We start from the raw sequence: 20,530 nt of genomic DNA on the forward strand, positions 1-20,530 counted from the left end.
GAACATCAAGAAATATGCTTAGGATCAGGCTCTAATTTCACAGAATGGCTTAGGTTGGAAGGGACCTCAGAGGTCATCTATTCCAACCCCCCCACCATGGGCAGGGACACCTCTCAGATAAACTCAAGGCCTCATCCACCCTGGCCTTCAACACTTCCAGAGAGGAGGCATCCACAACCTCCCTGGGCAGCCTATTTCAGGGTCTCATCGCTCTTGTACTGAAGAACTTTTTCCTAAGATCCAGTCTGAACCTACTCTCCCACAGCTTCAAACCATTCCCTTCTCCTGTTGCTAGAGACCCTTAGGAAAAGTCCCACTCCAACCTTCCTGCAGGATCTGAGGAACTAGAAGGCAGCTATAAGGTTCCCCCAGAGTCTTCTTTTCTCTAGGCTGAACGAGCCCAGCTCCCCCAGTCCATCCTCATAGCAGAGATGCTCCATTCCTTGGATCATTTTTGTGGCACTCCTCTGGACTTGCTCAAACAGCTCTGTGTCCTTCTTATGAAGGGGACATCAGAACTGGACTCTGTATTTGAAGTAGGGTCTAACATGAGCAGAGTAAAGGAGCAGAATCCCCTCTCTTGCCTTCCTGGCCACACTGCTCTTGATGCAGACCAGGACACGATTTGCCTTCTGGGTTGCATGAGGGCACTGCTGGCTCCTGTTGAGCTTCTCATCAATCAACACCCCCAAGTCTCTTTCTTCAGAGCTACTCTCAACCCACTCTGCACCAAGCCTGGATTTGTGCCTGAGACTGGCCCAACCTAGATGCAGGATCTTACACTTTGACTTGTTGGAAGTTCATGCAGTCGGCATTCCTCCCGCCCAAGCCTGTCAAGATTCCTCTGGATTATTTCAAATTCCTGGCTTTTTTAGTTCTACGTGGTAAAAAACCCCCAAGTGTCAAGACAAGAAACCCAGCACCACAACAAACCCAGCATACCTAAGGTCTGATTCCAGATCCATGTGGTTCCGTTCTAGGTAAAATGAATCTGGACCAGCTAGGCAGGGAATGAATTTCTCCAAGTTTTCTTCAGGATACAACTGAGATAGCTAAAGGTGGAGGATATTACAAAGAGTAAGTGAAAAGATGATTGATTTGAGGCACAGCAATTTGTAAGCCAAAACATTTTACGACATCTAAGCAATTACGTTAATTCTGAAAAATGACACAGAACAAAATTACACACAGGGAGAAAACAATCTCTCTGGTTTGAAGGACTTCTCATACCCCCTTTACCTTTGAAATAAATTCAGTCACTTCAGAGGAAGATTTGGTTACCAACGTCACCGAAGAATCAGACCACAGGACCTTTGGAAGTAAGAAGTATTCAGTTTAGTAACAAGCAGCCAAGGGTTTAAGCTTGGTTCCAAAAGGTCAGTAATTACTATCAAATGGTCCCACAAAGACTGCAAGAAAGTTTGTAACATGTGATATCAATAAGGAAAACTTTGTTTTGTGCACAAGTTACTATCACCCGGTCCTCCCTTGCTGCCTGATTGCTGTTATTTTACTTAAGAACTCTTCTGAAGGCTTAAAAAAGCACTTGGGAGTTTACCCAGCCCCTGCACGCTGCAGACACCCGGCATTAATGGACAGACTACTAAGTAATGGAAATTTTTTTATGATTATCATTATTGTTAAAGAAAACAGCTGGTTTGTAGAATCTGATGCACAATGTGAACAACTTGCCACAGCGCAACAGTCTCTATTTATAATTAATCAATTCCATATGCCATGCAGACACGAAGATGGCAGCAAATCACCCCAATGAAAAACAAAAACGTAGAATTACAGGATCCCAAAACCCCAGCATGTTGGGAGTTGGAAGGGACCTCTGGGAATCATCTAGTTCAATCTCCTTAGTCACCCACAACAGGCTGCCTAGGATCACAATGTCTGGGTGGTTTTGGAATTTGTCCAGTGAAGGAGATTCCACCACCTCTCTGGGCAGCCCGCTCCAGGGTTCTGGCACCCTCACAGCAAAGATGTTCTACCTCATGGTCAGGCTGAATGTCCTGGGTTCCAGTTTCTGCCTGTTATCTCTTGTCCTATTGCTGGGAACCACTGAGAATACTCTGGCCCTATATCCTTTTGCCCCCCACCCTTTAGCTGTTGCTGAGAGCTGTTGCTCTCAGGCTGCTCTTCTGCAGGCTAAACAGCCCCAGATCTCTCAGCCTTTCCTCCTCGGAGAGATGCTCCAATCCCATCAGCATCTTTGTAGCCTCCACTGGACTCTCTCCAGTAGTTTATTTTCTCAGTTGAATCGCAGAGCCCAGAACTGGATCCAGTACTCCAGATGTGGCCTGACTAGGACAGAGTAGAAGGGGAGGAGACCCTCTCTCAACCTTCTGGCCACACTCTTTATGCACCCTGCAAGGTCATTGGCCTCTTTGACCACAAGGGCACATTGCTGGCTTACAGTTAACTCCTTGTCCACCAGCACTCCCAGGACACTCTCCTCAAAGGAAATGAAACCTGCAGTTACTGCTCTTGCTATGCTCTTTAGACACCATCTTGTACATGCCCTATTAAAAGGAAATAGTTCAACATGAAGTCAGTGCATTCTTAGATAGGGAGGCATTTATTGGTTGGTAGATGATTAGTTTAACTGAGCCAAAAGTCAGGAATTATTGGCATGAAGAACATCAACCCGAGACTGAGCATTTGCAAGTCCCTTCAGATTTAAATTCAAGGTGTGTGGATGGCACATGGATCTTCAGCAGTTCTACAGGAGAAGGAGCTGGCTTGATGTGTTTAAGAAGCAGGAGGCCATCTTCTCACATGACACTAGTTTCAATGACAACTGAAAACATACACAAAGTTTTTCCAGCCATCAGAATGCTGCCAAAAAGACTGGTGAGAGGAGAGGATTTCAAAATACATTACATAATGGAGGAATTTCCTCTCTGCAGAGCTGTTATACAAAAAGCAAGGCTGAGGTAAAAAAAAAAAAAAAGTAGAAAACTTCAGTAATTTCTGGTTTTACAAAGCTTGAAGGGGTTTTGTTTGTTTCTTTTTAAACTTTTTTTTTTTTTTTACATTTATAAGAGATCTCAGAAAACACAGAAGACATTTATCTTTCTTTCTAGTTTCATAATAACCCAACCTTTGTTACGACCTAGGTTTTGCCGACTCCTTCTAATTTTCAATCCTTAAAGAACAATCCTCTGAGCTGTAAGTGCAGGGAACAATAGCATGGTGAAGCAACTCTGAAAACACTGAACTGCTCTCTATCTGTTGACCTTCTGTTCCCCAGCTACTCAACAAAACATTTAATAGTTGGGTTTCTAACCCAGCAAACAGCTCTTTATCAGCTCAGTTGTTCTTTCAGTTACAAAATTTCTAGTCTTTATAGACAAATTTCTAAGATAAAAAGACGCTTTACAAAGTAATAAGCAGCTGGAGTCCAGACAACTGCAAAATTTCATAGAGATTCTTAAAACCCCTTGGGATTAAAAAAAAAAAAAATGCTTTGCAATATTAGTGACATTTGGAACAATGATGGGACTTGGAAACTTCAGAACATCATCCATGAATCAAATCACGCAGAGGTTAACGCCATCAGCATCACGAGATGCTGAACTGATGCTCTCTTGCAGTTTTAAAGAGTAACTTCTGCTTTTTTTTTTTTGTGAAAGTTGTAGATAATTGATATTCTACTGTCCATTTTCTTTCAGATTCTCCTTTTCTCACCAACCGTTTGGCTCCGTTGCCTCATTAAGCAAACCAAAGACATTTTCTGGGCTTTGCATTCTCAAGTTTGGAATACGTTGTTCCAACTAGACGGGAGAAAAGCAGTTTGTCATTCTTTTTGCCAGCGCCCAGAATCCAGTCTCCACTCTTCACCCAAGGTTTGCAGAATGAAGTCATCCCTCCACAGAAACTCTGAACAATGCCTCAATCTCCAAAAGCTGCGTAAAAACAGGGAGGGGGAAGCCATTTCTCCCAGCAGCTTGTGGCTAACCGCTCTCATTCCAAACAAACTAGTCTCACTTCCAGTTTGAATTAGTCTGGCTTCAATTTTCAGACAACGGTTCCTGTTGTGCCTTTTTTCCTGCTGGATTAACACCCCCTTTTACTGTAAAATATTTTCTTCCCTTTGAAAACGCTTTTATATGATATTGAAAGTCATCTTGCAGTCAAGTTCTCAAAGTCTCTCGCTACATGGCCTTTTCCTCAAGCCTTGACTAATTTCCATAGCTATTTTCTGCACTCTCCAACACCGTTTTTAAACCCAGCAATGCCTGAGCCATATACCACAGCCTTGCACTCCCCTCAAGGCTCAACACAAAGATAAATGACCATCCTACCTCTTTTCTCATATGTTCAGCAGTGCTCCAAGATGCTACGTTTTCATCTCACTAAATCCCAGCATGGTGGGGGCTGGAAGGGACATCTGGGGAGGTACAACCTTCCTGCTACAGCAGGTTCTCCCAGATCAGGTTGCCCAAGATCATGCCCAGGTGGGTTTTGAAAGTCTCCAGAGAAGAAGACTGGAGACAGTCCAAATTAAGATTAATTTGTCCAGAGTGACACTTGAATTCTTCCTAGCTTCTGCATCCCAGCACACATGTAACCATTCTGTAAGCATACCAGGATATCTTCCCTTAAATATATCCTATGTTACAACTTGCTGCATTAGAGTGAGTATTTTCTTTTGGTCTGTGTCCCACTTACCAATCTCTGCATCATTCATGGATGTTCATCAACAACCATCTGACTGTTTCCAAATCATTGGTTAAAAAACTTGACTATCATCTCTCTCAAAGGAGATCCCCTAGACCAATTTCTGGGGTCTAACAATGAAGTTTGAGAATTTCTATAACTCCTCCTTAAGCATTATCCTCCCTTCTGTCACAGTAAAACCAAACCCAAACCACCAAAACTTACCTCAAAGGAATACTCCACAGTTCTTTCATTCTTCTTCTGTGCCAGTCCCTTCAATTCCACTTTTTCAACACTCACTACAAAAAACAAAAGAGATAAGGAGAATGAGGAGGATATTCTTAAATGCACGTCAAAGTGATGACTCCTTGGTAGTGCCAGGACTTGCTTTGAGAATATCTGGTGACTTGTGGTGGTGCTTCAGGTGCACAGCTCAGGCTCACCTCACTCAGCGAGGCTGTTAACACTACTCCATCACGCTTTCAATTCTAGCTTTAGCAAAAATTCCTTTCAACCAAAAGCCAAACAACAAACTAAGTGCAAAGTTCTTCACTTCCTCATGGCCTTACCATATCACTCATCAACCCTACACAAACATGCATGGGTTGATCCCAATAACATCAAGTAACAAATTCCATCATCCCTCTGAGGGAAAACTGGTGCTTAGAGAAACATAGATGGGCAAAAGACTCCATGTTTTCAGGGGTTGAGTTTGCAAGGAGTTCAGTGTGGTTTTATTACTGTGTTGACATCATGACGCCTCCTTGACTGCAGTTTCATGGAAAATTTCATCCTCAGTGACTGCAGTTGGAGTAAGTTGTAAGTAAAACCAGGATCTTACTGTGGAAAGGGCTGAATAACAGCACAGCTCACTGCTTCCACCTCCTCATGTGATATGTTGCTTTTAAAGACAGGATCTTATGCATCAGATATTTGCTATGCTAAATTTTTGGAGACACTTACTTCCCAATACACAGGGATCACAAATTCCACTATGCTAAACTTTATGAAGATGATTTTACTGACTTTTTCCTCTTGCAAATGTCTCTTGTCTTCTGACTGCATGCATAGGGATATACACACAGAATTTCTCTTCTAAAAAGCCAATGTACACCAGCTTAAAAATTCAAAAGCAATTATACTAAAGTGAAGTCACTAGAACTTCACCTCCAAGCAACAGGTGCCTGAAGAGATGCCTATTGTGTGTATGTTGTATTCTTTGGGTGTTTCTAGCAAGCAAAAGCCAGAGCCCTACCATTTTGTTTCTGAGGGATCACCCCTGACAAGATGTTTACTTGTTTTCAAGACTATTTATACACTACATTACTTGGAAGACTCCAAACTGTGCTAATCACAGATAACCTCCTTGTAAGATAACTGCATGAGAAAACAGCTGCAATGTGAAAGTCACAGTGACAGCATCACAACAGGCAACCTGTTCCATCAGCTTCACATCTCCTTACTCCCCATGGTGGGGCTTTGGCCAAGGCAAAATGGATTATTTCCTGTCTGGAGCTTGATGTCCTCCACCTAAGACAATCATGACCTTAACTCTTTAGCCTGGCCATTTAAATACATCTTTGCTGTGCCTTGTTTGTCTAAATGTCTTACAACCTGAGTCTTGGCTGTTTTAAAGACCTCCTTTTTAACCCTCTCTATTTATTTGCAGTTGAAAATTTTAGAACTGGCGAGTTTTAAATCAATCTCCACATGTTCCTGGCTGTCTTTATCTTACAGAACAAATATTCCTTTAGTGATCAGCTGAACCATTCCTTCTCCAGGTAATTCTCAATTAAAATAGCATAAATCATAGAACCATATTGGTTGGAAAAGTCCTTTAAGATCATTGAGTCCAACCATAACCTAATTCTACCAACTCTGGTGTTAAACCATGTGCCTCAGCACCCCATCTCTTTTCTTTTAAACACCTCCAGGGATGGGCATTCAGCCACCTCCCTGGAGAGCCTGTTCCTGTGTTTGAGAACCTTTTCAGTAGAGAAGTTTCTTCTCATGTCCAACCTAAACAGCTCCCCTGGTGCAACTTGAAGACATTTCCTCTTGTCCTATCACTTGTTACTAGGGAAAAGAGACCAACACCCACCTTGCTCCAGCATCCTTTCAGGGAGCTGTGGTGAGCTTATCCCTGATCTTATAAACGATGACCATTCATTACTTATTACTTGCTCCTGCATACCACACTTTTTGTAGAGACTTGCTCCTCTTAAAGTTTTCAGTGGGTTCCTCCCATGCCTCTGACACAATTCTAGAGTCCTACTGCACTGTTACACCACATGCTGAGAATAAATCTTCTAGCCAGATATTGATGAGCTATCTGAAAAATAGCAAAAAGCAGCACAGAGGTTTAAACAGGCAAGTGGTTCAGAGGTTTTCTTGCCATCTGAAGAAAAAACTACCACAGGACACTTATTGTGGAGAATTCAGGGCACTCTTCCTTGTGATCATAGTTAAAATGTACTGAATATTGATTGGAATGACATGTGCTTCTGAATTAGAAAAAAATTGTAAAGTGGACATTGAGGGGGCTATCCCCACTCTGTTGGTGAAACAGCTAAAGGATGAGCAAATTAACTTGTAGAAAGCCAAGTGCCAAACGCTGCAACATCTCTTTTTGGAGTAGGGCACAGAAAGCCAGAGCAAGCATTTCTTCACATTTGTCATCCAGAGCAAATCCAGTGTCACTTGATTGAAACTGTTCTTATCGTTGGCATTTCTACAGCACTCATCTCCTCTATCTATTCACTATCCCTCTACAGTACTTCAAGCAAAAAGAGGATTACCTATGAACATAAAATAAAGCTATTTCTGTTTTACTATGTGGGTTAATAATAAACCTTAAATCACCTTGAGAATTTTGTTGTGCTGACAGTTACCTGACCTTTCCATCCTACAGTTCTGCTCTGAACTTGTCCAGTTAATACCATCTGCTGCCATGAATTTATCCTCTGGAAAATGACTGCAATTAGCAAAGGAACCATCAGGTAAATATTTCTGCACTGACTGCAGTGATCCTGAACTGAATCTTGGAAGATTAGGGCTGTTCTGCAGCATGAAATATACTTCATGGTGCAGCAGCAATATGCTTCCAGGGCCAACTGACTGGGTAATTTCTAACGTTACACAATCAGTACCTAAATTTCTCCAGTAATTTTCTCCCAACTAGGTGATACTGTGGAAAATACCATCTGTCTCAACACTTCTAGAGTTCTAGTTTAATTTGTTCAGTCGTATGCTTTAGTTATGTAGCCTTTCACATGCTTTTCATATTATTTAGCTTGTGGTTAATTCTATTAAAATAACCTTTCCAAACCCACCTTGAAGCTTAACTTTGAATGAGCAATCAATCTTAAAAAAAAAAACAAACAAAACACCCAGGAAGAAAAAGGATGCCATCCAGCAAGCAGGAGTAAGTGGGTATTAAATTTGCTATCTAACAATAGTTTGTTTATTTTATTTAAAATCTATTTACTCTCAAAAGCATTGGAAATTGCTCCAAGAGCTGACTCTACTCAATACCACTAGAAATGATTCCATGGCCAGAAAAACCTTTGTAAGGAATTAAGGACACATGATACTGTTGTCTTTTCAGGATGCTGAATTCAGCAAAACTCAAGCTTCCCAACCCAGGGAATGAAGGGAAAAAAAAAAAAAAAAAGGCAGCTAATGTTTCTAAATCAGGAGATAGCCAAAGCAAGTTTATTTGCACTACTTTAAATCTGGGCTTTAGGTCTGGAACTAATCAATAGGAATTCATCCACAAGTAGCACAGCTACATTCTCCACGTCAGGCTTTGTTGTTGTCATGGGGCAGGCACCAAGCAGGGCAGCTTGGCAGGGTGTCACTCGGGATACAAGATCTCAGAGACAAACCTTTCTATCTGTTCTTCTCTCCAGCCCTTCTCTGTGAAATGATCCAAGAGCAGTGTGTGTGTATCTGTAGGTATTTCCCTCACTGCTGCATTGGCAGAGGGGCACAGAAGACTTTTTGTCATAGAAATTTATCCATAACAGAAAAGTCCTGTGAGGAGTGACTGAGAAACTAGCATTGTTTAGGAGAAAAAGAGGCTGAAGGGAGACCTTCTGGCTGTCTACAATTCCCTGAAAGGAGGCTGGAGCTAGCTAGGGGTTGGTCTCTTCTGTCAAGAAACAAGCAAGAGAAGAAGAGGTAATAGCCTCAAGTTGCACCAGGGGAGATTTAGGTTGAACATGAGGAACAATTTCTTCCCCTTGACAGTTGTCAAGGCCTGGACCAGGCTACCCAGAGTCACCATCCCAGAAGGGATTGGAAAAGCTGTGTAGATATGGTGCTGAAGGACAGGGTTGAGTGGTGGCCTGGGAGTGCTGGCTTAACAGCAGGACTTCATGACCTTAAACGTCTTTTCTAACCAAAATGAGTTCTATAATTATCTGGGAAATTAAGGCAGGGAAGTGAAACAGTGGGATGAGATCACAAATGGCATATGAAAGGAGTAGAGGAATACAAAGGTCGTTTGCAGAATTGCAGCGCTGCAGGAGCGGCTCCCATCAAGACCGAGGCAGTCTGTGTGGCTTGTGTCCTGGGGCATACCCAAACAACCCTAAGCATGCCCTTACAGTCACTAGGAATCACATTCTCCAATAGCTGAACCTTTGGTCTTTTGCTGAACTTTAACTTTGAAAGGGCAGCAGACAGCATGAAAACATCCTCATTCACTCAGAGATTTTCTGTAATCAAATTCCCTAAGTGTTTGGGGTTTTTTTTTATTAGTTGTTGCTGTTTTCTTTCAATCACAAGAGAGACACATTATGACACTTTCAATTGTCTGTAGAATTGTATCAAGAAGAGAGGCTTGCATTTGAAATACTGCAGGAGAGAGGCAGAAACCACATGCACTAGAAGAACTAAGTCATCTTTTCTCCCTTTCAAACAGGGTCATCTTTCAACTCACTTTCAAAATAGCCAGATAAAACTTGAAGATGTTTTATTTAGTTCTGTTTTCCTAACCTGGGATTTTTACCCCTTCAGCTGCTATTAGTGCATTTGGCATCTGACCAGTTGAGTGCTTCTGTGAAGGCAGAGACAAGCTCCTTCCCCCTCCTCACCATCAGGTATTAAACCCTCTAAGCCTTCCTGGTGCCAGCCCTTGATCAGTTTCTCCTTCCAAAGGAGCAGGATCTTGCCCCCCTCCTCCCAAGTAATCAGCAGCTACATAAAGTGAAAGATCAACTCAAACACTTCAGGACTAGCTCTGACTGGCAGGTCAAGGTGAGGGCAAAACACACAGCCATGTGGGCAAAGAAGAAACAAAAAAAAAGTCATCATTTTTGGAAATCACATCTGTTAGGTTGCATTTTACCCAACTCCTTTTTCCCAAATTCTGGATCAAGGCCCTCTTAAACAGGAAAAGGACTGGACAGATCAAAGTCTCAATCCACACTAAGAATTCCCCATCAGCATAATTTGTACAAGTATATTTTTCCCTTTGATTTCATCAATAGCTTTACACAGCACTTCTTAAACACTTTTCTTTAGCTAAATAAAACATACAGGAGTCTACAGCTTTTTCTTTTTTGTACAACACTAGGTGAAAGCTAGAGATAAGGCTGCAAGCCAAGAGTGTATCCCAAGAACTGAGCAACAGGGGTAAAGTGAATGACATTGAAATTACTAGGAAGAATTTATCACACCCACTCTGAAAAAGTAATTTCTACTCCAGACCGAGCTAGTCATCTTCCTCTTTATTCAATCACTGCATGCAGGCTCAGTTTCTGTGGCATGCAGCATGGAAATGTTGTTCTCTAGCCTTCAGGTGGTAAAATTTGAGTGTCATGAACTTGTACAGCTCTTGAGATGTTACTTGGCAAAAAAAGCAGGAATGCCAGTTTATTTGTAAGTAGGAAAAAATATGTAAAATCCTTTAGTTCAAGTCATACAGAAGACCAAGGACATAACTCATAACTGATGCTTCTGGATCTAAAGATTTAAATTTAAATTCACAGAACCAAGCAAACACAATTACAGCAGCTGGATTTTTGCTGAAGAGGTCTACCTAAAAAGAAAGGAACTAATAAATTACTTTCCACATCCTTGTTTATACAGAAGTGGTAACCAAAAATGCAATACCAAGACTTTCACATGCTATCATCTCTTGTTTTGCTAAAAGAAAGCCTTCCAAGCATAAATTACTCAATTACTGTCCTCCATTAAAGAGCAGAAGGTAATCCCAAGTGACTGGGCAAAAACTGGAAACAAAAACCCACAGAATCTCCTCACTCAACCCTCAAACTATTTATATTCCCATACATACAGGGAAGAGAGGGAAATCAGAAGGAATGGCTTATTTGTGAGTTGCAAAGCTTATTTATGGCAACAAAAAGCACATGAGATTACAAATTGGGGGTGGGGTGTCTGGTTAGTTGGTTTTTTTCTTTAAGCAAAAAGGTCAACTGATCTATTGCTCTGAAGCTAAAAAAACTGCTTAAAAGTATCAGCTCAAGAGAAGGGGGTTTGTCTGTTTTTCAGAAAGGTTCCTGCTTTCTGATCTTCTTAAGCTTTTTCTCTCTGTTGTGATGCAGAATAAAAACAAAACACCTAAGATACACTCTTACAGCAAACATTGATCCTTTTCTCTCACAACCAAGACTAAGTTTTATCATCAGCTACATTTATTTCCTTATCCTCCTGCTTCTCAAAATTTAAATTATTCATTAATTGGAAATACTGAAGGCCTGAAGAAAACTCAGAATCAAATATTAGGTTTTCAAAGCACACAAATGTTTGGCCAGATTCATTAACAGATTAGTGAGAATCGAGATCTAAATACTCAGGTATTGATCAGCATCTTTCTGGTTGCCAAGAACTCTGCTAATGATACATCTCATGACTTTAAAACAGGTCTCATGTTTATTTATTGAAACTCCTTTCAATGAAATCAGAACTACAGTAACTTGTAAATTTTGTCATTAAAGCCAAGAAAGATCTGGCCCTGTTGATGTGTCCTCAAGTCTTCTTCAGAGGGAGATTAAGGAAGATTTCACTAGAAGAGTATTCCTTGAAGTCTCAATTTGAACTTGGACCTAACAGGTTCTGAATCACTAAATACTAGGAGGATGAGACTGAAACCCTTCAACTTGAACTTTGCCCTATTCAACACCCAGCAAAACCACATTTTGGATATTTTCATGACACTAACTCCCAAACTATTCAAGAGATATCCAATCTGCATCAAAAAAATTGACAGCCAGTATCCAAATCATGGAGTAACAATAGCTGCTGGCTGGTATGTAATGGTTGGGCTTACAGGAACTGTGCTTCTGGAGAGGGAAAGAACATGGAAAGGCAATTTATACAATGCATGCTTGAAATTTAACTGCAACAAACAATTAAGAAGCTTCAGAGGTAAATTCAGCTTAAGTGACAAGTGCCTATCACTCAGCTATGAGATCGTCTGCCTGTAGCAATTCTAGAGAAGAACAAAAAGCTCCCACACAAGACTATCAAGAACTGTGTTTATTTTTCTCAAAAGCAAGGGAAAACAGGTAAAGAAATATTTATTTCTTTTTGGAAATGACCTTATTTCACTACCAGAAAAAGTCAGACACAAGAAAGGATAAAGCAATTCTCTCTACAGTCCACTACATTGCCTTGTCGTGTAAGAATGACCTTTCACTATGGTATTAGTAGTGAAGAGAAATGACATTTCATCCCCAGAACTCTCCAGACACAGCAGGTTAATTTAGGTGAAAACAGCTTAATAATATAACAGTGGTTATGGATGGAGACAACATCATGTCAAGAGGCATGATCAGGACACTTAAGTGATCCCCAAACCTTTATGCAAATATAAAGCTGCTGATTGCTAAGAAATATTTAAACTGAGCCATAAGTTATACAGCATTTACACCCCCCTTGCCAAAAAGGACAGAAAAATTTGTGGTTGATATGAAAAGCACAGTAAAATCTTGGCTTAGTCTCCCCACATCAAATATCTTCAAAACACTCCATGAAGCCTGGCCCATCCAAGACATCAAAGACTGTGTTCCAGGGGAGAACAACACTACATTTACAGTGTCTTTGAAACTTAGTGATGACCCCAGAAACACAAAAATAATTGAAATACTCTTAAAAGAAGCCATACATTCACTTGAGCCTCCAAATGGAGCAGTTATTTTCTGACTACCGAATCCTTGAAACCACATATCCTGCAGGAACTAATTCTGCCTGGATAACACAAACTCAGGAGACAGGACTAATGACCATCACAGCTTTCATTTACACAAAACAAGGAGTGAAAAATTAGCAGAGGACAAAAAAAAAAAAAAAAAAAAGGAAAAAGGGCCTCTGTTTCTCACCCATTCCTGTGAATGATAGAGTCAGGCATAGTATGGGATCCAAGAACTATTGGCCAGCAGTTATTGAGCATGTCACATCTGCATTGCCACTTTCTGGCCTTTGTCTTAAGAAGCCACATGCTTAATCTGAAAGGTTCAGTGCTAAGCTGATTTTCTCTTTGTAAGACAGATGGTTTTGTGGGGGAAAATGGAGAAAACAGGACTCAAGTTTAAAGTATGTTGGACTCATCAGGAGCCAGCTCAGCCTCGTAACTGAGTCCTATCATCCAGTTTCCTGCTGCTATCTCTTAAGGATCAAAAGCAGAAGAGCAGACAGCAGCTTCTCCCTGGTGTCTGCTCAAACAAGAAGCTACAGCGAGCTAAACAAAAAAGTAACCAAACAGAACGATTTTATTAGTTAACAAGAAAGTCTTCTGGCTGGCTGTTGCCTCTACAAACACAGGAAGACACTGGAAATTAAAGCTTCATGAGCATAACGAAAAATTTCTGTTAGCAGCAACATTAGCAAAAGAAATACTCTTAGAACTGCCATTTTTTTGGTAAGAAATAAACGATTTCTTCCAATTTAGAGAATATTTAAGATCAGGAACAACACATAAAACATGAGCCAAAGTGACAAGTTAATCCTGCTTTAATTTAAAAGCAAGACTTGAAAACTATGAACTGCAATATTCCACAGGAAATAATTACACAGCTTTTTTTAAAGATCAAGGACATTAGCTTACTTTTGGCAGCATATAGGAAGCAATAACATGCTGGGATTGTATCACTCGCCCCCAGTCAGACCAGTAGTTTTCATGTTCCTGCTATTTCCTCACTTCGGCTTATTTAACTTGCCAACTAAGTGACCTTTCTCTGTTTCTGCACAAAAGACATATTAAAATGCCTGTACATCTTAGCTTGTAAGATTTTAATTGAATTCATACATTGTTTTGAGTAATACTGAATGATACTGTCAGCACCTTAGCCACCCACAAAAAGCTCATCAAACCTAAAGAATGGTTTTTCAACTTCACTGGATTCAAAAGCTTAAATAAAACAAAAAGCTGCACTGAGAAGACTCCCATCTGGACAGGAAAATGTGAAACCCTGCAGAATCAGTCCCTGCAGTCAGCTGTTCTCAAAAATCAAGATACAGCTTCAAACACTAACTTGAAGGTTCTTCTTACCCAAGATTTCAGGCCAAGAGAACTAACTTCTGCATTACTGCTGCTGAGCTGCCTGCTATTGCCACTGCATGGACAACTTACCTTTCTCCTTTATGTCAGAAAAAAAGCTTTTAGAGAATAAATTATCCAGAAAGGGCTGCCGTGTTGGACATATTTGGGTAACAGCTCCCCTGCCTTACTAAATCTGAGCACCAACACATGTCACTAAACAGCTGCTGTGCCTTGAAACATACTGACAGACCAAGAATATGCTGTTGAAATGTATATAATGATGCTCTGGAAAGAAAAAGAGCTATGATATAGAGCCAGGAAAGGCTGCAGGGGCTTGGTATTAGTTAGGGACAACTCAGTAACAGGTAAAACCTATTCAGTAATTCTAGTAGCTCTACCCAAGCAAAGACCACAGAATCCCATCCTGGTAGGGACTGGAAAGGACCTCTGGAGATCATCTAATCCAATCCCCTTGCTAAGCAGGGTCACTCACAGCAGCTTGCCCAAGATCAATGTTCAGGTGGGTTTGGAATCTCTCCAGAGAAGGAGGCTCTGCAACCTCTCTGGTCAGTCTGCTCCAGGACTCTGGCATCCTCACAGCAAAGAAGTTTATCCTTCGGTTTGATGGAACCTCCTGGGTTCCAGTTTGTGGCTACTGCCCCCTGTCCTTTCACTGGGCACCCCTGAGAAGTCTGACCCCACCCTATGCCCTGTTTAGCTGTTGCTGAGCACTGAGAAGATCCCTTCTCAGGCTGCTCTTTTCCAGGCTAAAAAGCCCCAGGTCTCTGAGCCTTTCCTCCTTACAGAGATGCTGCAGTCCTTTCAGCATCTTTGTAGATGCATCTCTCTAATGTCAGGCAGAACATATCCAAAAAGGAATCAACTATGTTTAACACCATGGAAACACTTTGGCATTTTCAAGCATGATTTTAGGTAAACACTTGCAGTACTAAAGGCTTGAAGGTATCATACAACCAATTGAGAGACACTAGTCAGTGTTTGAGATAAAGCATGTGCTCAGATTTTGCTGCTTTGGGGCTGGGGGACTGCTTGTTTTTAAAAGAATTTAATTTGTCAGATATATTTGCTGCTTAATTCCCTAAGCTGGCTAATTCTCCATGTAACTGCAGCTAATTAACTATTTTCATACAACTGAGCAAAGCACGTGTAAGATCTGAATGCAGCTGCTATACTTCATTTGCTTAGAAATCCAGCCCAATGACTCATCTTCCTTCTGTGGTTTAACTGGAGTAGACTTCTCCCAGAGGGATGCAGCTCATTTTGGGAAGTACTCCTGCAAAAGTGACCGTAAGCCCCAACATTCAGTTCCAAGACAACTTCAGGAACTACAAATATACATTCTTGTATAGGCAATTAAAATAAGCAGGCTGCCTGTATCTAATTACACAGCCCAAGCTAGGAAAAACATCTTTGCAATCAGGAGAAACATTCAGCTTTGTATAGAAATACTTTTACTTAGTGGGTAAGTAACATGCAGTTGTATATTTAGTCTGGTTTTATCTGTTCAAGTGATTATTTTATTTACTGGTCTCAGATAACTTTTAAACAAAACATTGGCTTCATTTCTTATCTTGAAGAGAAGGTTAGCTCATCCTAGAGAAGTCTCATGCTTCCCTAGAAAAGATTTTGCCTGGCACATAATTGAGCAAACCCCCCCAAACCCAGATGACTGGTTCCAATCTAAACCCTATGTTCATATTTTAAAAAGAAGAAGAGAAATGCAAAGTCAGTTTTCCGTGGAAAACTCTTGTTAGTGTAGGCCCTTTGCCTAACCACAGGTTTTCTGCTAAAGTTTACCAAACCCCAGAAACCCCAGGCTTCACTAAATCCCACACTCAGAACCATGAAATCTTTTAGGCTGGAAAAGACCTTTCAGACCAAGTCCAACCGTTAACCCAACACTATCAAGCCTACTGCTAAGCCATGTTCCTCAGCACCACATCAACATGTCTTTTCAAGCCCCCCAGGGATGAGGACTCCACCACTGCCCTGGGCAGCCTCTTTGAGCACTTGACAACACTTTCAAGAAAGGTTTTTTTTTTCCTCACACCTAACCTAAACCTCCCCTGGTGCAACTTGAGGCTGTTTTTTCTTGTCCTGCCACTTGCTGCTTGGGAGAACAGATCAACCCCTACCTCACTACAGCATTCCCTGAGAAAACAAACCCAAGGCAGACAAAGCCTTTGAAGTTCCTATGTGTGCATGGAACAGACACGGAGATTAGAAAGCAAACAAAACCTCATCAATGCTCCCTGAAAGGAAACCATATGGGAAAAACATAACACATTCAGGTAGTCACCACAGCTGGGAATCTGTGCTGGCACTTTGAAGTTTTGAACACTGTCCTAAACACAGATGGACAAATCCACTCTCACACTAACCTACCAATGAAATAGTGCAAGAGTGAAGCATGAACTAAAACCACCTTTCCAGAGGGATGAGGAGAACAGAAATTGAATTAAGGTTGCCTAAAACTAGCTAGTTTTCCTTCACATCATACTAGATTTTATTGGTTTAAGTCTTCCAGGTCCCACTTAATTATAATCAGTAGTTTATTAAAAAGACCCAGTTCCCATTGCATAAAACCAATGAAAGTTGTAATCAATCACACAACCAATGAGGATTTATTTGCCCAGGAAAACTTTAAGCTTAAAGCCACCAAGTCAGGACCTGACCATTGCATGTATCTATACATTAGTTATAGGCATTCTATAAAGCTATGTTGGTTTGGGTTTTGTTTTCCACAGCAGAGTCTTGCCCAGACTGTGGGCTGCAGCACGTAACTGTATACCAGCACGGACAGACCCTGTCAGCGCAACGATAAGGCAGCAGCTGCTCAGCCAGCATGCCCTGGCTTGAAGGGCAATCTGGTGATAAAACACCAGAGAGCTGAGATCAGGTAGCTGGCTGCTCCAAGCCTGGCTGAAGGATTTCTACTACCTTCAAAGTTTCCAGCTCTAAAACAAAAATACAGCAGAAATGTGAATTTCAAACTCAAAAGGCAGATGAATGCATGCAGCCAGCCTTATGTGAAAGGCAGCTCCTCCAGAGCAGCATAGTTTAATGGTCGTGTAAATAAGCACGTGCTGTTTTCTGCATTTTTGAGAACAGCATCAGCATCTTGAAACTCATGACTAAGGCTGCAACAACAGGCAAACGGGAGCAGTAAAGACTAAGGAGTTTTATAGCAGCTTCAGGCTTTTTTCCCTGAAGAGTTACAGCGTGAAAACCTTTTTAACAATGAAAAAAAACCCAAAATATTCTGTAAGCAGACTGTGTAAAAACAGCAGACTAAAGGACTGATCTAGAATAGGCAAAACCTGAGTACATACAGTCTTGCCAAGAGCCACAAACACATTCAAGTGCTTGCTTCAGTGAGAAACAAATATCCCCTTGCACAGCCACTTCTGTGAGGTTCTCCTTTTGTTGGCAATTACGTCCTCCTACATTTTCAAGTCTCTGGTCTCAGGCTTTAATATTCTTGTTCCCTTTTATACTTTTGTAAAAATCGTTGTTCTTTCATTCTGGATCCCAGACAAGGTTTGAGCAGCAATTCAAGAAGGCTCAAAAAAGAAGTTCTAATTCAGCATTTAAGCTTGTTTTGAGATAACTATTAGATGACTGTTTCTGTAACACATCTGAGGCAAATACAAGAGGGACAAGAAGACCAAAGTAGATGTTATTAGGATTTGCCAAGGCAGTGAGAATGCCCAGGAACTAAGGGGGAAAAGCACAGAAACAAATCCCCTTCGACTGGAAATCTCAGTCTTGCAGCTCTGAATCTCCACACTTGCCACTGGATTCTTCAGCATGCAGGACAGAACGAAACAAAACACACTTCCAGCAAAACCAGAGTTTAAAGCTCTAGTCCCTCACTGTCTTTTGCAATAACTATCAAATCCCTGAACTATTTAACAACAGGGACAGGAAGGAACACAAACTCTGAGCTCCCTGAGCCACTAATATCTATTTCATACCTACTATTTTTGCAGCCAGAGTTCACTTACTATGCTCTTCCACAGTGCTGCTTACAAGAAAATAACATCTCAATGCTTTGCAAATATGGTGGGTCCAAATGTATCCCTGTTTGAATGACACACATGGAATAATTCATCCACACAAGTGGAAAACACAATAGAGATAATTACCTAAGGCACTGTAGTGCTTTATGCCATTTCCCTTCAGCTGTGTGTATTAATGATGTAATTTTAGCAGGGCTACCCCTTTGAGTTACTGTTAAAAATAGCATCTGTACCATATACTGATGAAATGCATCCATTCCAGGCAGTGAAGTACTGCAGCAAGTCCACAGGCCACTGCTTTTTATCCAGGGAAATAAAAGAACAAGTCAGAAAGCAAATGGAATGTTAACCTCTCCGCTTAGCATTGCCCTGCGCCTAAGAAATAAAATTTACTTTAAGCAAAACAGTTGTTTTGCATAATTACAGCCTATGACTTGCCAGCATAAAAGAGCCAGAGAAAATGAAACCAGAAATGAAACCTGACAAAGCTCCTCAACAATGCCAAAGCTGACTGGTTGCCTCTATTCGTGTGGCACACTGTAGCAGATACACCGCATGGATCAGAGCCACCGTTCTGCTACTGCAGCGACACCTTTGAGAGCACTGCCATCAAATGCATAAGGGGACTATGCTCTACACAGGTTTGGGGCAGTATGAGCCCTTAATCTCCCAAATTTCATTATCTGCAATCCCAGAATCCCACCATGGGGGGTCAGGAAGGGACCTCTGGAGAGCATCTAGTCCAACCCCCATGCTAAAGCAGGATCACCCCCAGCAGGCTGCCTAGGAGGCTTTGAAACCTCTTAAGAGAAAAAGACTCTACAACTTCTCTGGGCAGCCTGCTCCAGAGCTCCAGCACTCTCATAGCAAAGATGGAACCTCCTGGTTTGTGCCCATTGTCCCTTGTCTGCTGAGCACCAATGAGAAGAGTCTGTCCCCATCCTCTTGCCCTTCAACCTTTAGCTCTTGCTGAGCATTGATCAGATCCCCTCCCAGGCTGCTCTTCTCCAGGCTAAGCAGCCTCAGGTCTCTCAGTCCTTCCTCCTCACAGAGATACTCCAGTCCCCCAAACATCGAATCCCCAAATGAGATTTTATTCTCAGTTTACTCCTTAGCATCAACCCACAAACAGCTCTAGCTGCTTTCATTACCAATACAGTTGGCAAATCTTTTAATCCAGGTCTCAATATCTGGCTCCACTCTGGCATTTTTCAACAGATGCAGTTTATGAAAACTCCATTAAGGCTGCATTAAACAGAAGAATCCAGCTTCCTTTAAACAACTCTGAAGAAAACTCATTCAAGACAATTTCACTGCTTCAACTGTTCCCAACTCCCTTCTCTCTCCATTTTAATTTATTTATAATGAATTCAGTGCTAAAAGCACCATTTTCTTGTTTGCTTATTAGCAAAAGGAGATACAAATTAGTCATGGCACATACAGTTAGATGTTATTTCTGAAATTAAGTAAAACAAAGGGGATGAACTTGTTTCTGCTCACACAGAATGGCCAAAGAGCCTTTCTGATCATCCATTAGAAAAACCCAAGTGTTTTGACACAAACCCGAAGTTTTCCTGAGCAAGCTATATAAACATTAAGCCAGCCCTGAAGTGAGAGCTACCTTAGCTTGATAGATAGGTAAACAATATTCTACAGTAAATCACTGCACTCACAGCCCAGACCCAACAGTCTCCTGGGTTTATCCCCAGCAGTGTGGATAGCAGATGGAAGGAAGGGATTCTGGCCCTCTGCTCTGCTGAGACCCAACCTGCACTGCTGGGGCCAGCTCTGCAGCCCTCAGTACAGGACAGACATGGACCTGTTTAAGCTAGGCTAGAGGAGGCCACAACAATGATGTGAGGGCTTGAACTTCTCTGCTGGGAGAACAGGCTGAGAGAGTTTGGGTTGTTCAGCCTGGAGAAGAGAAGGCTCCAGTGAGACCGTCTTGGGGCCTTAAAAGGGCTGATGAGAAAGATGAAGAAAGGGCCTGTTGTGACAGGACAAAGGGTGATAGGTTTAAAATAAGAGGGAGGTTTAGACTAGGTTTTTTGGTTTTGTTTTTCCCACTGAGGGTGGTGAGACCCTGGGCCAGGCTGCCCACAGAGGTGGGACATGCCCCATCCCTGGAACCACTCCAGCTCAGGTTATCTGGGGCTCTGAGCAACCTGCTCCAGCTGCAGATATCCCTGCTGACTGCAGGGGCATTGGACTAGATGACCTCAAAAGGGCCCTTCCAAACTAAAGCATTCCATGATTCTAGTCTGTGACAAGGGGACCTGTATCTAGAACATAAGAACCAGTACTTCTTGCA

The 20,530-nt window shown here is 41.7% G+C and overlaps 1 protein-coding gene across 1 annotated transcript in view; it reads right to left on the reverse strand.

Annotated features, from left to right (window-relative positions):
• The window catches only part of ZCCHC14 (zinc finger CCHC-type containing 14), a 56,354-nt gene that overhangs the window by 11,220 nt on the left and 24,604 nt on the right, over positions 1–20,530 (reverse strand). Inside the window, exons 3-5 of the mRNA XM_054389790.1 lie at positions 4,894–4,967; positions 1,240–1,311; positions 943–1,052 (exon numbers count right to left, since the gene is read on the reverse strand). Of these exons, the coding sequence (XP_054245765.1) occupies positions 943–1,052; positions 1,240–1,311; positions 4,894–4,967 (256 nt within the window). The remainder of the gene's footprint in view (positions 1–942; positions 1,053–1,239; positions 1,312–4,893; positions 4,968–20,530) is intronic.

This window comes from Indicator indicator, chromosome 19, assembly GCF_027791375.1.
Source record: "Indicator indicator isolate 239-I01 chromosome 19, UM_Iind_1.1, whole genome shotgun sequence".
Taxonomy (NCBI): Eukaryota; Metazoa; Chordata; class Aves; order Piciformes; family Indicatoridae; genus Indicator; species Indicator indicator.